The 17,147-nt window shown below is 37.2% G+C and overlaps 1 protein-coding gene across 2 annotated transcripts in view; it reads left to right on the top strand.

Annotated features, from left to right (window-relative positions):
* XPO1 (exportin 1) overlaps positions 1-16,626 on the top strand; it is a 50,530-nt gene extending 33,904 nt beyond the window's left edge. For both annotated transcript variants that reach the window (XM_059187770.1, XM_059187772.1), the window contains exons 10-25: positions 2,833-2,961; positions 3,612-3,770; positions 4,939-5,136; positions 6,103-6,241; positions 6,449-6,630; positions 6,714-6,870; positions 6,966-7,129; positions 8,006-8,140; positions 8,426-8,609; positions 8,910-9,016; positions 10,761-10,955; positions 12,293-12,461; positions 13,148-13,282; positions 13,797-13,956; positions 14,039-14,135; positions 15,559-16,626. In XM_059187770.1, the coding sequence (XP_059043753.1) occupies positions 2,833-2,961; positions 3,612-3,770; positions 4,939-5,136; positions 6,103-6,241; positions 6,449-6,630; positions 6,714-6,870; positions 6,966-7,129; positions 8,006-8,140; positions 8,426-8,609; positions 8,910-9,016; positions 10,761-10,955; positions 12,293-12,461; positions 13,148-13,282; positions 13,797-13,956; positions 14,039-14,135; positions 15,559-15,705 (2,457 nt within the window). In that variant the 3' untranslated portion in view covers positions 15,706-16,626. The remainder of the gene's footprint in view (positions 1-2,832; positions 2,962-3,611; positions 3,771-4,938; positions 5,137-6,102; positions 6,242-6,448; positions 6,631-6,713; positions 6,871-6,965; positions 7,130-8,005; positions 8,141-8,425; positions 8,610-8,909; positions 9,017-10,760; positions 10,956-12,292; positions 12,462-13,147; positions 13,283-13,796; positions 13,957-14,038; positions 14,136-15,558) is intronic.
* The last annotated feature ends 521 nt before the right edge of the window (positions 16,627-17,147 follow it).

Here is a 17,147-nt window from a genome sequence, read left to right as displayed (position 1 = left end):
TTTTTTTTTTTTTTTTTTTTTCATTACCATAGCATACTCCCTTTTATTTTAAACACCTTCAGGTTTGGCTCAGGTATTAGAAAGGAGAGGATTCCCAAAAGGAAGGGGGAGCTCCATGAACTGTGCATTTTGGCTGTGTTGGTCTCATGATGACTCTTCGTGTGTGGCGGGGGAGGGAGGCAGGGGCAGGGTGACCGTTTCCACCCTGTGTCATCAGGGCCACTGCTGCTCACGGGGCTCAGGGGTGGGACTGAGCCTGTTCATCCTGAAGCCTAGAGTCTCCCCTTTCCTGCACATCACATCACTGTCCAGGGGACCAGCCCCTTGAAGTCTGCCCTACCAAATGCCTAGGTGAAGTCTCTCCTGGGGGACATTTGTAGACACTCTCAGCTACAGAAACAGTGAGCTCAGACCAGCAAGGGCCCTGGTGCACTGTGGCTCTGTGCCCTGGGGATGTCAGGGCCAAGGTCCCCTTCTAGAATCTATGGGGCTTCCTGGGTCCCAGACACCCAAGCGAGGGGGCCTCCTCCATCCGTCTCTGTGCCTCCGCCATCACTGCAGCACCTGTGTGTGCTTCCCAGGTTCTGGTTGCACAGCTGGAAAGGGGGGCCCTGCAGTTTTTAAAATGGACGTGGGTCTTTAGAATCATTGAGACCTATTTTTATTCAATATTTAAACCCTATTTCCTCTCTGAATTATTTTGGTCACATCAGTTTTTCCATCTTAGAGTGACTACTTTCAAGGGCCTTCTGCTTTGTTTCAGTCATGACATGCCTTTGCTTTTTGATATTGATGTTTGAGTCATTTGACTTTCTTGCTGTTCATTTTCACTTTATTGTTGGAATTCTCTATTTTCAGAGGGATCTGCTTTTAGCTCCTGGAATATAGGTTTAGTTAGTCAGTGACCAATCTTTAATTCTGATTCTTTAGGTCCCTAGATACATGTCCAGAGGGCCATTTTTGCCTTGGCCTACAGTTCTATCAGCAAATGTTCCTATTTATAGTCCCAGACAGCAGGCTCACAAGGAGCCTGGGTGAGTGTCACAGACTCCCTAAGCTTGTCCTTAAATAATAAATAAAGAATAAAATAAAATAAATGCTAATAATAATAAATAAAATAATAAAATAAATTAAATTTAGAATAAAAATAAAGGAAAAATAATAAAATAAAAATTAATAACTAATATTAATACAATTAATAAGAAATAAATAAATTGATAATTCAAGGCAGAATTTCTGGGACCCCTGACTGTCTGTGTGTTAAGCATCTGCCTTTCCTCAGGTCATGGTGCCGGGTTCCTGGAATGGAGGCCCGCATTGGTTTCCCTGCTCAAAGGGGAGTCTGCTTCCCCCTCTGCTGCAACCCCTCCTCCTGTGCTCTCCATCTCTCTCTGACAAATATGTAAATAAAATCTTTAAAAAATTTTAAGGCAGAATTTTAGAAATAAGCTCTAAAAAGACGAGCTGCCTGGGTGGCTCATTCGGTGGAGTGTGTGATGCTTGGTCTCAGGGTTGTGAGTTTGAGTCCGCCCCTCCCCCCACGGTGTAGAGATGAATTCAGGTATGAGAAATAACCTCTAAAAACAAAGAATTTTGTCATTTTTTCTACGGATAGATAAAAATCTATATCCACATATAAAAATGTGTGAGCCAGGTTATGTTGGGACTCCCGTTACTGAACAATTGGAAAGCATGTTCAACTCCATGGTCACAGACTATCCAAGAACACAGCTGGTTCCTGGCCTGGGGGGAACCGTTTTCAGCTGCTAACTGCCAGGGAAAGAAAGTCTCTTCCCAGGCCAAGTTTTCAGCCTCCTGAGCCCCCGGAAGCATGTCTGTGGCTTCAGGAGCTCTCATTGCTTGAAGTCTCTGTGTGCCCCTGGTATGGGTTGGGCCATGAGCAGATGAAAGTTCTGGTAGTAGGCCAGCCCGGGACACAGGGAACGGTAGATACCACCCACTTGTGCAAGCAGGTACAGGGTCCCACCAAACTGCTATGCAGATGAGGAAGAGACTGACTAGGACACAGTGGGGGTGACCTGCCCACTGGGGACCTGATGAGCAGCCAGGAGGAAGAGCAGGATCTAGATGGCCTCACTGTATCCCTGGGTCGCTGCTCCTCCCCTCTTTCCTCTTTGCCCTGTTTCTCTGTGTGTGCGTGTGCATGTGCTTGTATGCGTGTGCGTGTGTGTGTGTGTTGTCCCCTCTGTTCCTCTCCCCTCCCACCTCCTTCTGCAGTGCTGTCCCTTCTCTGCTTCTCTGTCTGCTTGCTGCCCCATCTTTCCCAACTACCTGCCACTGTGTCCACGGCAGTCAGCGTCATCTCTCAGCCCCCAGGCCACCTTTCTTGCATGCTCAGGCCAGTTCTTAAGGTTTTTGATGCTTATCCAAATTGCCATATACTAATGTTATGCCACATTTATATCTTCTCAGCAGTAGAAAATGAAAGAGCCAGTTTTACCATGTTTGTGAACATTTTGCCCATCTACAAAAGGCTAGGCAGTTATAAATCTTGGGTCTTTTTTAGACTACGATAAAACGTGATGCTCTTAAAAGTCATATAATGGTTCCTGGGAAAGTTACTAAGTGACTTTTGTATTTAGTTGTTTGAAGACACATCAGAAGCAGCATAGTTTGCTCCCACAGCATTTACTGTCTGTTAGGTGGATAATGAAATTTTCTCAAAATCTTAACATGCAAAACAAAATAGCCATCCATTTATCTGGTGTTTTCCCTTACACTCCCTATTGTTAAAACCTTTATTATTCTTAATTTGTCAAGTAAAATATGACATGTTTAATTTTATGCTTGCTTTTTTAAATTTTAAAATAGTTCCTGAATGTTCCAATGTTTCGAAATGTCTCTCTGAAGTGCCTCACTGAGATTGCTGGTGTAAGTGTAAGCCAGTATGAGGAACAATTTGTAACGCTATTTACACTGACAATGATGCAGCTAAAACAGGTAATAAAACACTCTTAACAACTGACTGAACAATTTTAGTGCCTTAGAAGAAGTTGGGTTGGAGTTGAACCGTTTGGTACAACTAATTATAATAGATCAGCTTCAGTGTGATTGTATATTTATTACATAAAATAAGAACAGGTAGAAATTTAGTGAACATTTTGAAAATTCCTTGAAATAAAGAGTCTGGGAGTGTCATAATTCAATTACATAGAATTTAGAAGCTTGGAAACCTGGTTTTAATATTAGCTCTGCTTCTGACTTTGCCTCTGAAATGAGATTGTTTATTTATAATATTGATTAGGTATAGATGAAATTATTTAGAATGTTAACCATAATACTACATTACTGTATGTGTTTATATTCCAGTGAATTAATTGAATATTTTTGTTTTAATGATACAAAGGAAAAGTATAATACAGAGAAAAATTGAGAAGATAAATTGTGGGACTCTTATTATTTGTAACATTTTAAAAAATCAAAAATTAGAATACAAAAATACTATAAACAGACTAAGGATTTCTATCGAAGAATAATCTAAGTGTGTGGTTTATAATATTAGAAATGAGGTGATGAAATCTTAGTATTTGAAGGTAGTATCTTTTACTGGTTTTAGAATGCAGACTAATGGTCCATATTTAAACTTGTAGATGCTTCCTTTAAATACCAATATTCGACTTGCATACTCAAATGGAAAAGATGATGAACAGAACTTTATTCAAAATCTCAGTTTGTTTCTCTGCACCTTTCTTAAGGAACATGGTCAACTTATAGAGAAAAGGTTAAATCTCAGGGAAACACTCATGGAGGTAGGCTTTGTGGATCCTTTGGCTTCTGAAATTCTTCTGTAATGAAAGCTATTTCAAAAATGCCTTTATTCTAAAATGTCTATTCTTTTTTAAATATATGTATGTATCTTTGGGGCATGTGGGTGGTTCAGTCCAGCTTAGTCCTTTAAATGTCTGCGTTAGGCTCCTATTGTGGTCTCCAGATTGGTCAGGCTCAGCAGGGAATCTGCTTCTCCCTCTGCCCCTCCCCCAACTTGTTTGCGCTCATGCACTCTGAAATAAATAAAATCTTTTAAAAAAAATTTTAAGTGTACCTTTGACATACCTTCTGCCTATTGTCAGTGCATAAAAATATGTGAATTCTGAATTACAAGCTGAATTTGTTGATTATGTGTTCTGCATAATCTCAAATCAATCGTTAATAATCAAAATTAAATTCCTAAAGGGTATTCGGACATTTCTAAGATGAAAAGTATAAAGATGCTATTTGAAAATTGAGGTATAATGCATGAGACATAAAACTCTACCTGGAAGTGTACAATCTCAGTGACAGTCACAGTATTGTCAGCTGTCCTCTATTCTAAAATATTTTCATTCATCTATACAAAATAATGTACCCATTAAAATAGTCCCTTATTCTGCTCTCTCCCAGCCTCTAGCCAACCACTAGTTTACTGTCTATGGATTTTACCTGTTTTGAACCTTTCATATAAGTTGACTCCTAGTGTATGGTCTTTTGTAATTAGTGTCTTTCACTTACTGTGTTTTCAGAGTTCATTCATGTTGCAGCATGTACCATTATTTCATCTCTTTATATAGCTGAATAATGGTCCATTGTATGGTTACATAATACTTTGTATAACCAATCCTGAGTTGATGGAGATTTGGATTGTTTACACCTTTTGAATATTAGTACCAAATGTCCTTGAGTGTCCATACCTTTTTAGGGAACTTCTTTAACATACCTACTGGCCAGCTACTACATGAAGTTTTAAAGTTCTAAAGTTCTAGGACTAGGACTCTGAAGAAAGCACAGTTTGCTCTTTGAGAATTTCTAGTCTTAGATAAATAATGAAACCTCAAAGTTGTGTAAAATGAAAAGTGAATTTTTATTCTAGTAACAATTGGAAGGCAATCTGTGGTAGGATGAAAATTGAGGATTATTTAAAACTGTTGGTCGTCTTTGTAGGCCCTTCATTACATGTTGTTGGTATCAGAAGTGGAGGAAACTGAAATCTTTAAGATTTGTCTTGAGTACTGGAATCATTTGGCAGCTGAACTCTATAGAGAGAGCCCATTCTCTACATCTGCTTCTCCATTGCTATCTGGAAGTCAACATTTTGATGTTCCTCCCAGGAGACAGCTGTATTTGCCCGTGTTATCCAAGGTAATTAATAAAGTAGGTGGTTGAGTGCTTTACCTGTTCCTTGCTGTGATTTTGAAGACTAAAAGTAGTGGTTGTGTTTTTGTTTGTTTGTTTGTTTGTTTTTTAATTTTATTTAGGCTTTTACAGTATGTCCAAATAAAAGAGGTACAAAAAGAATCCAATAACTTCTCCATTTATGTTCAAAGCTAGAAGATTGAAAAGGATTCGTTTAAGAACTGTAGTTTTCAGGACATCTGGGTGGCTCATTCGGTTAAGCATCTCCCTTCAGCTCAGGTCATGATCCTGGGGTCCTGGAATTGAGTACTGCATCAGTCTTGCATTGGGCTCCTTGGTTGGCAGGGGAGTCGGCTTCTCCTGCCTGCTGCTACTCCTGCTTGTGCATGCTGGTTCGCTCACTCTCTAACAAAATCTTCTAAAAAAAAGAACTACAGTTCTCCAAAGTGTGTCCATAGAAGTAGACTGCATTAGCCCTACCAGTAAGTTTGTTAGAAATACAAATCACCTACCAATCTACTGAATCAGTCGCTTTCTGGATGAAACACAGAAAACTTAATAGTGTATGTTTATTCAAGATAATTAACATTTGAAAACCATTAAAAATGGTTTATTTTTAATACAAATTAAAAATTTTTATTTATTTGAGAGAGAAAGTGAGCACAAGCATTGGGGAGGGGTAGAGGAAGAGAGGGAGAGACTCCTTGCTGAGCAGGGAGCTTGATGCAGGTTCACCAATCCCAGGACCGTAGAACTAGGACATGAGTTGAAAGCACATGTTCATTAACAGACTGAGCCACACAGAGGCACCCCTAGAATTACATTTTTTAAAATGTTCATATTCTTTTATATTGTGGGAACAGTTTGGGGAGTATGTTGGCCTAAAGTGTGAAGTGCTTAAACTTTTATTCCTACATTCAATGTGGCTGATTGCAAAAATGTAATAGATTTTTCTTGTTTATTGTTGAGTAGGTCCGTTTATTGATGGTTAGTCGTATGGCTAAACCAGAGGAAGTATTGGTTGTAGAAAATGATCAGGGAGAAGTTGTAAGAGAATTCATGAAGGATACAGATTCCATTAATTTGTATAAGAATATGAGAGAAACATTAGGTGAGTGAATAAATACTGTCAATTCAATATTTCTTCTTATAATTCTGGGGTGGAAATACTTTTTTTTGTAATAGTATTTAAAGAAATGTGTTATACTTTTCTGAATCTGTTAATAACTACCTTTATTGATGTGCTATTATTACTAGATTTTTTTTGATTGTAGAGTTTTGCATTTGAACCTTTGGAACCTTTTCCCTTCCTTTGTAGTTTATCTTACTCATCTGGATTATGTAGATACAGAAAGAATAATGACTGAGAAACTTCACAATCAAGTGAATGGTACAGAGTGGTCATGGAAAAATTTGAATACATTGTGTTGGGCAATAGGCTCCATTAGTGGAGCAATGCATGAAGAGGATGAAAAACGCTTTCTTGTTACTGTTATAAAGGTATGCGAGTGATACATATGAACTGGAACTGTTAGGTAACTATTGTATTAATATAAATGACTGAAATTGGTCTTATTTTACAGGATCTATTAGGATTATGTGAACAGAAAAGAGGCAAAGATAATAAAGCTATTATTGCATCAAATATCATGTACATAGTAGGTCAATATCCAAGGTTTTTAAGAGCTCACTGGAAGTTTTTGAAGACTGTAGTTAACAAGTTGTTTGAATTCATGCATGGTAAATCTTCTTTAATATATATTATTTAGCTATTTACTGAACAAAACAAAAATTTTTTCTTGAAAATTTTTTGAAAAATGTTTTTGTTTCCTTAGAGACCCATGACGGAGTCCAAGACATGGCTTGTGATACTTTCATTAAAATAGCTCAGAAATGCCGCAGGCATTTTGTTCAGGTTCAGGTTGGAGAAGTAATGCCATTTATTGATGAAATTTTGAACAATATCAACACTATAATTTGTGATCTTCAGCCTCAACAGGTATGTAGAACACTAAGCCTTTTCTTAGAAGAGTAGTAGGGGTGCCTGTGTGGCTCAGTCATTAGGCGTCTGCCTTTGGCTCAGGTCATGATCCCAGGCCTGGGATCAAGCCCCACATCGGGCTTCCTGCTCAACAGAGAGTCTGCTTCTCCCTCTTCCATTCCCCCTGCTTGTGTTCCGTCTCTTGCAGTCTCTACCAAATAAATAAGTAAAATCTTAAAAAGAGAGAGAGAGGGAAAGAAAGAAAGCAGTATTGGGGCCCCTGAGTGGCTCAGGCCATTGAGCATCCAGCTCTTGATTTTGGCCCCAGTCCTGCTGCTCTCTGGGTGATGAGACTGGGCATGGAGCCTAAGATTCTCTCTCCCTCTACCCCCCCCCCCAAATGTAGTCACTTTTTGTTGTTGTTTTTAAGGTTTATTTGACAGAGCATACATGGGGTTGGGAGGGCTATATGCTTAACTGAGCCACACAGGTATCCCGTGACTACTGTTTTACTCAGAATTTATGAATGGCAGTAGAGAGAGTGCCACCATTGGATTCAGTTCACGTGTCTGTGGCTAATTTTTTTTTTTTAATTCCACTATAGTTAACATACGGTGTTAGTTTTCGTGTATAATATAGTGAGTCAACAGTTCCATACATCACCCAGTGCACTCCTTAATCATCACCTTTTTTACCCCCACCCCCACCCACCTCTCTGCTGAAGTGGTTAAATTTTCATAGTGGAGCAAAAATTTAGGCAAAAGTTTGACAGGCTTTTTTCCTGCCTAATGTAAGTATTTCTCAGACTCAAAAAATAGGTTCTAATACATACGTGAATTGCTTGTGTGTAGTTTTCCTTATGCATAAAAGTGAAATGTCTGCCTTTTTATATAGGTCCATACATTTTATGAAGCTGTCGGGTACATGATTGGTGCACAAACAGACCAAACAGTACAAGAACATTTGATAGAAAAATATATGCTACTCCCTAATCAGGTTTGGGATAGCATAATCCAGCAGGCAACCAAAGTAAGTTTTACTCTTCTTTTCTCAAGTCCTAATGGAATTCAAGAAGACCGTGTTGTTTACAAAAGTAGTAAAAATTATACCGTAATTGTATTTTGTTTTGTTGATATATTGGGACTGTTACTCTATACTTAGTTATACTTGTAGGTATAAAGACTTCTTGTTTTACTATTTTTAATTATAAATGTGATGGTGGTTTGGAGTAGGGTGTGGGTAGTGGTTTTTGCTTTAGTAATTACAAAGATAATTTTCATGTGATAAACGAAATTTGTTATTTGTCCTTCACAGAATGTGGATATACTTAAAGATCCTGAAACAGTTAAGCAGCTCGGTAGCATATTGAAAACAAATGTTAGAGCCTGCAAAGCTGTCGGACATCCCTTTGTAATTCAGCTTGGGAGAATTTATTTAGATATGCTTAATGTATACAAGTGCCTCAGTGAAAATATTTCAGCAGCTATCCAAGCTAATGGTAAGTGATTCTGAATTTTTGTGGAATGGTGAAATAACAAATCAGTTCTCCATTCACAGTCTTAGTGTAAGCATTCATTTCTTACAGATTTAAGTTAACTCTCCCAATGTCCAAATGACCATAGATAGTTATTTTTAATGAGTTGCTTACATCTTTCCCTTGTAAAATTACTCTTAGTTTATTTTCCCTTGTCTTTATGTTTTTGAGTGGTAAGTCAGAACTATTATATGTGAAGTACATGTAACTGCCAGTGTAGAATTTTAGTTGTCAAGTTGGATTTCACTGGATTTTGTTTTTTAGGTGAGATGGTTACAAAGCAACCGTTGATTAGAAGTATGCGAACAGTAAAAAGGGAAACTTTAAAGTTAATATCTGGTTGGGTGAGCCGATCCAATGATCCACAGATGGTATGTGAAATGTTACACTTTTTAAGTGAATGCTGTATTCTCTGATATGTGCATATAGCTCATTTAAAGGTAATTTAAATGGTAGGTTTGGCATTATCTTGCAGTGTCCTCTATTTTTCAGACTCCTTGAATACTTGAAAATACTATTATGTATACCATCTTCCTAAGAAATTGCTGTTAGTAGGGGACAGTAGTGATGAGTAACAAAGTGTCTTGAGTCCCTTTTTCCCCTATGGATAGTAAACATTCTGATGAAATTTTTTCTTCATGAAGTGTTTCTTCATGAATCTTCAGAGCAACTTACAAAGCTGTCAATAGTTTGCCTCTGTAGTGAAAGTAAGGAAGTAAGGGCCTTCCCAGTGGAAGTTTTAAGTCTGTTTTACTCTTCTTTCTTTTAGTTTTAAATCATTTCCAGAAAGGAAAATGATTTTTCAGAAACTAAATGAGGCTCCATATATGCCTCAACTTGGGAAAATGTGTGTTAGTACTTTCTTTAAGTGTGTATTTTTAATTTATTCTGCCATTTCATTCTTTTCATCCTTGGAATATTACAAGGAATCCTGTCATGTTAGTCTTTGCTGTATGCAAATAAATAGTGGTTGATAAGTGTACTGTTTATTTTCATAACTTTAAAATTTCAGTATTGTTCATTACAGATAAGGAGATACTTTTCAGGGAACTTGTTCAGAAAACAGTTATGGAATTCTCAGCATATCAGATATTGGAAGGTTTCGAACACCTGTATTATGAGATCAGAACTTACTTCAAATTCGAAATTAGATGAGATGAATGAAAGGAATTGTGAAGTTCATAATTACAATAGCTTGGGCAAATTTAGGAGCGTTTGCAATCCTAAGAAGACAGTATCATTTTATAGCAAAGATTTATATTGAGGGCTGGGGCAGTGAATTAAATAACTCAAACTTTATGAACCACTTGAAGTGGGGGAAGAATTGCTGCATTTTAAGAGTAAAATGAGAATCGGTTCTGGTCTAACAGAACAAGTGGGTTATCTGAAAAATAATGTGCTTATCCTTAAAATTTTTCTAGGCCTATTTTGTATAGTAGCACACTACTAATACTGGTAACCTTTAGTTAGGAGAATTATTATTTGTAATTATTGTCCTTGTCTATTTAATAAAGAACCTATTAAAGGCACGTAAGTTACACTTTAATATGACCCTGTTTATTGAGACTCATGGGAACTCAAGGTCTTTCTGGTATGATTCTAACTCCTTTTACAATAGTAAGTAGTTTTTACTTTTATTTATTAAAGTACTTAACAGGTAGCATTCACTAAGTTTAAAAAAACAATAATTGTGAATGAGTGTCTACTCTGTATTAGATATGAGCTGCTTGGATTTTACAGATATTATTCATTGACAGAATTGATACAGTATTGGTTAGGACTCTATTTCCTTCCTTTAGGCAAGTTATCCCACGTGCAGTACCCCTAGAATCTTGGTCCTGCCACAGTAATTTGGAGCCCGTCACTTGATTTTGGGCCCAAGTTACCTTTATAATTACAGATTTGAACTCTGAATATGTCTGTGGCTCTTCCCAGCCTATTATGGTTTCTTGGTTTCTTTTGGTAAAAAGTTTTAAAATCCAAAACCAAATTAAAACATGGGATTTTCCAGTTTAAAGCAGATACTCCGTCTAAATGTCAATACAACACTGATCTGTTTTCATATTGTTAGCAAGTACATAGAATAAAACCTAAAAGTTTTTATTTTTTTTATAGGTAGCTGAAAATTTTGTTCCTCCTCTATTGGATGCAGTTCTCATTGATTATCAGAGAAATGTCCCAGCTGCTAGAGAACCAGAAGTGCTTAGTACTATGGCTATTATTGTCAACAAGTTAGGAGGACATATAACAGCTGAAATACCTCAAATATTTGATGCTGTTTTTGAATGCACATTGAATATGATAAATAAGGTATGTGGTATACATTTCAATTATGGGAAATTCTGTAGTATATATTCTTTAAGTTAAAAGCATAAATAAATGATACCTCTGAGAGTAGCATAAGTTTTAAGCTCTGGAGTTCAAATATTTGGATTTGTAGACCAGAGAAACACTTACCTTTTTGTTTGTTTGTTTGTTTAAGATTTTATTTATTTGAGAGAGAGCACAAGCATGAATCAGGGGAGGGGTGGAGGTCACGGGAGAAGCAGACTCCCCACTGAGCAGGGAGCCCAATACTGGGTCTGAATCCTAGGACCCTAAACTGACTGAGCCAGACACTAGACCAGCTGAGCCACGCAGGCACTCCAGAAGTACTTTTTAAAAAATTTATAATTTAAAAGATCTTGGAGTACCTGTGTGGCTCAGACAGTTGAACTTCTTGACTCTTGGTGGTCTCGATCTCCAGGTTTTAAGATAAAGCCCCATCTCCAGGCTCTGCACTTAGTGGGGAGTCTGCTTAAAGATTCTCTCCCTCTGCTCCCTCCCAAGTACACTGCCCACCTCCTCAAGCAAATAAATCTTTAATTTTAAAAAGACCTTAACAAAATAGTAAATTAGATAGAGTGTAACATTAAAATAGCCGCTAGCATTTAGTGATAAGTTGCTGTATTTTAAGCATTAAAAATTTAGTGACACTGTCCTGGGATCAAGCTCCGCATTGGGGCTCTTTGCTTTGTGGGGAACCACCTTCTCCCCCGCTTTTATTTTTATATATATATATAATTTTTTTCCCCCTAAGATTTCATTTATTTATTTGACAGAGACGCAGGGGGAGTGGAGAGGGAGAAGTAGACTCCATCCATGCTGAGCATGGAGCCCAATGTGGGGCTCAATCCCAGGACCCTGGGATCATGAGGCAAGGCAGACGCTTAATGACTGAACCACCCAGGCATCCTGAAATGGGAAAATAAATTAACCAAGAAGGGAAAGTGTAGATAAAAGTATATAGGTTTACACAGCAGCTAAAAAATTTTCAGATCTGTATTACTGATCTTGAAGTCACTCATAACATGGTAGTAACCGTCTCAGTGTAACTAGAAAATGTGATGTTCTTTGTGTGGGTTTTGAGGAATTCTCTTTATAATGTGACCTTCATGTTAGTAATTCATTTGTGTAATAATTGGTAATTTCATCTTCGATGGGACTCAGATTATATTGTCTTCAGGTTTCCTTGCAGTCACGAGGCCGCATGGCTTATGAGGCCCACTAACAACTCCAAACCTTTATACTAAATTAGGATTTACTTTTTCTTTCTTACCTAACATAACAAGGCATTGAAATATTTTGTTCTCACCATTTGTTTTTAGGACTTTGAAGAATATCCTGAACACAGAACGAACTTTTTCTTACTACTTCAGGCTGTCAATTCTCATTGTTTCCCAGCATTCCTGGCTATACCACCTGCACAATTTAAACTTGTTTTGGATTCCATTATTTGGGCTTTTAAACATACTATGAGGAACGTTGCAGATACAGGTAAATACACATGTCCTTTCATTCATTTTATTCATTTGCCCCACCAATCCACAGGCTCTTAGAAATAGATGTGTAGGTATAGTCATATACTCGTAAGACAACAACACTTGTTATCAGGGTTTTATTGGAGTGCATCACTTACATGTGTAGGTCTAAGTAAATCCTAAAAGCAGTTGAATACTCTCTTCCATAGTTGAGTCCACAGGCAGGATCAAGTTTTACAAGGAGATGGGTGTAAAATTGAAAGTAGAGTGACATCACGTCTCCACATCCTCACAAGTATGTCCTTTTTCTCATCTGCTTTTCCTTGGTGCCAGTAAGGGTTAAAATAAGGATAAAACATTACATCTTTAGCAAGAGAGGTTTTTATTTAGCTTTTAAATAGAAAATGGTTTGTGTAACAGATAGGTACTTGGTAATACTGTTTTCAGAGTTGATTTGGAGAGAATTGACTAAACTTTCAGAAAAAGTGGAACGTTGGTAATAGTTAATACTTGGTAGTCTGTATCTAAGCAGGTATAGTTGCTAGTTGAACTCCCATTACTCAAGAAAACTTAGGCAAAGAATTTTTAGTCATTAGTGGAGGGGGGTGGTAAGAATGGCTTTTGAAACCAAGTAGTTGAGTAGGAATTCTGTATGAATGTTTCTAGACCGTAATAATTTTGTTGGTGTTCTGTACATTTTAGGCTTACAGATACTTTTTACACTCTTACAAAATGTTGCACAAGAAGAAGCTGCAGCTCAGAGTTTCTATCAGACTTATTTTTGTGATATTCTTCAGCATATCTTTTCTGTTGTGACAGACACCTCACATACTGCTGGTAAGAATTTATCGCCATGGGGGTGCCTGGGTGGCTTATTGGGTTAATAATAAGCCTCTGCCTTTAGCTCAGGTCATGATCTCAGGGTCCTGAGATAAGAGCCCCCATATCGGGCTCTCTGCTCAGCAGAGAGCCTGCTTCCTCTTCTCTCTCTCTGCCTGCCCCTCTGCCTACTTGTGATCTCTCTCTCTCTCTGAAAAAATAAATAAAAATAAAATATTTTAAAAAAAAAATCTAGGGCACCTGGGTGGCTCAGTGGGTTAAGCCGCTGCCTTCGGCTCAGGTCATGATCTCAGGGTCCTGGGCTCGAGTCCCACATCAGGCTCTCTGCTCAGCAGGGAGCCTGCTTCCTCCTCTCTCTCTCTGCCTGCCTCTCTGCCTACTTGTAATCTCTCTCTGTCAAATAAATAAATAAAATCTTTAAAAAAAAAAAAAGTCTATAGCCATGAAAATGTTAAGTGTTCTGTTTGTTATTACTGCCTGTTGGAGTGAATAATGTTCTTTTTATCAACAGGTTTGACAATGCATGCGTCAATACTTGCATATATGTTTAATTTGGTTGAAGAAGGAAAAATAAGTACACCATTAAATCCTGGAAATCCAGTTAACAACCAGATGTTCATTCAGGAATATGTGGCAAATCTCCTTAAATCTGCATTCCCTCATCTACAAGAGTAAATATGCTTTTTAATACCCGCATACATTTTTCAGTTAAAAAAAATAGTGATTATTTAATTGTTGTGTTTTGACTTGCAGTGCTCAAGTGAAGCTCTTTGTGACAGGGCTTTTCAGCTTAAATCAGGATATTCCTGCTTTCAAGGAACATCTTAGGGATTTCCTAGTACAAATAAAGGTATGTGTTTTGTTTGCACTTGGAGAAATATTAAAGCTAAATATGATTTAGTTGTTGTATTGTAGAATTGACCACTTTTTTGTTAAAGCAGAATGAGCGATACTCATGCTTACTAGTCCTAGACTGATTCAGAGTGAAAAACTATGAATTTGTAGTTGAGAATAAGATGGGTTTCAAATGTTCTTGGAAAGTTGTTACTAATATAATTCATTTTAGATGATATAAATGTCTTGGAATATTGGGATTACATCCATTCTTAAATTGTGAAATATGGGGAAAGAAAGACTCTTGGGAATTTCATACCCATTTTGTTACAAATCATTTAGGGAGTTAAGAGAAATGAGCAGATAATCAACTTGTTATTGCTGTTGTTACACAATGCTTCATTTCAATTTATGGGAAGAGGGATTAATCTTATAATATTTTCTTTTAAATAAATTTAGAAGTAGGGAGGGCTGGGTGGTTCAGCTGGTTAAGTGTCTGCATTTGGCTCAGGTCATGATTCCAGGGTTCTGGGATCAAGTTTGGGTAAACCTCCCTGCTCAGTGGGGAGTCTGCTGCTCCCTCTGGTGGCCATTCTGCTTATGCTCACTTGGGCTCTCTTTCTGACAAATAAATAAAATCTTTTTAAAAAATTAAAAGAAGAAATTTAAAAGTAACATAATATCTACAAGTGCTTGACAGATTATGTTAACCTGACAAATAAGAATTGGTCGCATACATTACTCAGATTTTTTTCTTCCAAGATAGAAATAAGGCTTTTTTCAACTGTGAATATATTAGCTAAGTTGTAAGGTAGAGAATGCAAAGAATGAGAATTACCTGAAACAGTTACAAAGTCTTATCATAGTGTAACTAAACTTTATCATTAATTGTAGGAGAAATAGCTTTTTAAATCTCCTTGCTTATGAAGCGTATTATATATATATGACATCAGACTGTGCCTCTTTTAATAACCTTTTTTATCCTCAACTAACACCTTTGGTTTAACAGCTACACAGAATTGTATCAGTATATTATAATGTAGGGACACCTGGGTGACTCAATTAAGTGTCTTGCCCTTGATCAGGTCATGATATCTCCAGGTCCTGGGATTGATCCCCATGTGGTGTCGGGCTCCATGCCTAGCACAGAGTCCGTTTGTGCCTCTCCCTCTGCTCCTCCCCCTGTGCATGTGAGCGGTTGCTTTCTCTAATACCTATTATCTTTAAAAATGTATGTATATACACTATAATTTAAAGCCAGCCAGTTGAAGGATAGATTTTTTTTATCATCATTGTAAACAAAACAGGGAGGTGTTTATTCTGTCTTTTTTTGTGTGGGTTTTTGGGGGTTTTGTTTATTTTTTCCCCCCCTCAAAAAAAGGTAATTTTCCAAAATTGAAATTTATTATGTTAACACCTCAACTATCTTGTTTTCACAGGAGTTTGCAGGTGAAGATACTTCTGATCTGTTTTTGGAAGAAAGAGAAACAGCCCTTCGACAGGCTCAGGAAGAGAAACATAAACTTCAAATGTCTGTCCCTGGCATCCTTAATCCACATGAGATTCCAGAAGAAATGTGTGATTAAAATCAGAAGTCATGCTGGTTTTTTTGTCGTTGTTGTTGGGTCCCCCCCCCCCCCCCCCCGCAACTCTTGTTAGCAGAAGAAAACAGCATCTGGATATTTGTCGACCAAAATGATGCCAATTTGTAAATTAAAATGTCACCTAGTGGCCCTTTTTCTTATGTGTTTTTTGTATAAGAAATTTTCTGTGAAATATCCTTCCATTGTTTAAGCTTTTGTTTTGGTCATCTTTAGTTTGCATGAAGTTAAAAAATTAAGGCATTTTTAAAAATTTTACTTCATGCCCATTTTGTGGCTGGGATGGGGGGAGGAGGCAAATTCAATTTGAACATATACTTGTAAATTCTAATGCAAAATTACACAGTTTCCTGTAAACAATACCAATTTTTAATTAGGGAGCATTTTCTTTCTAGCCTGTATTTCAGTCTAGAAGAAAAGATAATGAGTAAAACAAATTGCGTTGTTAAGAGGATTCTAGTGCTGCATTGTCTAAAGTTAGCACCTCTTGGACTGAATCGTTTGTCTAGACTACATGTGTTACAAGTCTGTATGGCAAGTCTGCAGCAAGATCATGTGCATATCATCCCATTGTAAAGCGACTTCAAAAAAATATGGGAACACAGTTAGTTATTTTTACACAGTTCTTTTTGTTTTTGTGTGTGTGTGCTGTCGCTTGTCGACAACAGCTTTTTGTTTTCCTCAATGAGGAGTGTTGCTCATTTGTGAGCCTTCATTAACTCGAAGTGAAATGGTTAAAAATATTTATCCTGTTAGAATAGGCTGCATCTTTTTAACAACTCATTAAAAAACAAACAAAACAAAACTCTGGCTTTTGAGATGACTTATACTAATTTACATTGTTTACCAAGCTGTAGTGCTTTAAGAACACTACTTAAAAAGCAAAATAAACTTGGTTTACATTTATTTTTCTTCATTGGCTCAAAATTATTCCTACATTAAAGTGATTATATGTGTTTTAAGTATTAGGTAACATTAAGTGAAGTTGGACACTGTTGATATGCAAATATAACCTCTGCGGTTATTGGGAGTAAAGGCATAGTTGGGTTACTTGAATATGGCTCTGGTTCCCAAGAAACAAATTCCTTTGGCAGTTTACCATCCTTTGATCTTTATTTGCGGTCAAAAAGCATCTTCCCTTGGTGGTCCTGGTTAGGATTAGCTGTAACAGATTAAAGAGAAAGAGAACCCAGGTGTAAGAAGCTAGTGCAGATAATCTTGCTTAATTGTATTTTTGTCTACTATAACCTTTAGAAAGTTGCCTTAACCCTTTAGGAAAGGTAAGAGGAAGGGGGGAAATGTGTAGATGTCCTATAAAACATGAAAGGGGGTAGAACTAAGGGAATAGAAAAAGGAAACTAGCTTGGGTGAACCTGTTTCCAGAGGATTGAATCTAACCTATAAACCTAGACTAAAACCCAAGCATT

The sequence above is a fragment of the Mustela lutreola genome, chromosome 9 (assembly GCF_030435805.1).
Source record: "Mustela lutreola isolate mMusLut2 chromosome 9, mMusLut2.pri, whole genome shotgun sequence".
NCBI lineage: Eukaryota > Metazoa > Chordata > Mammalia > Carnivora > Mustelidae > Mustela > Mustela lutreola.
This window is presented reverse-complemented; position numbering and strand designations above follow the sequence as displayed.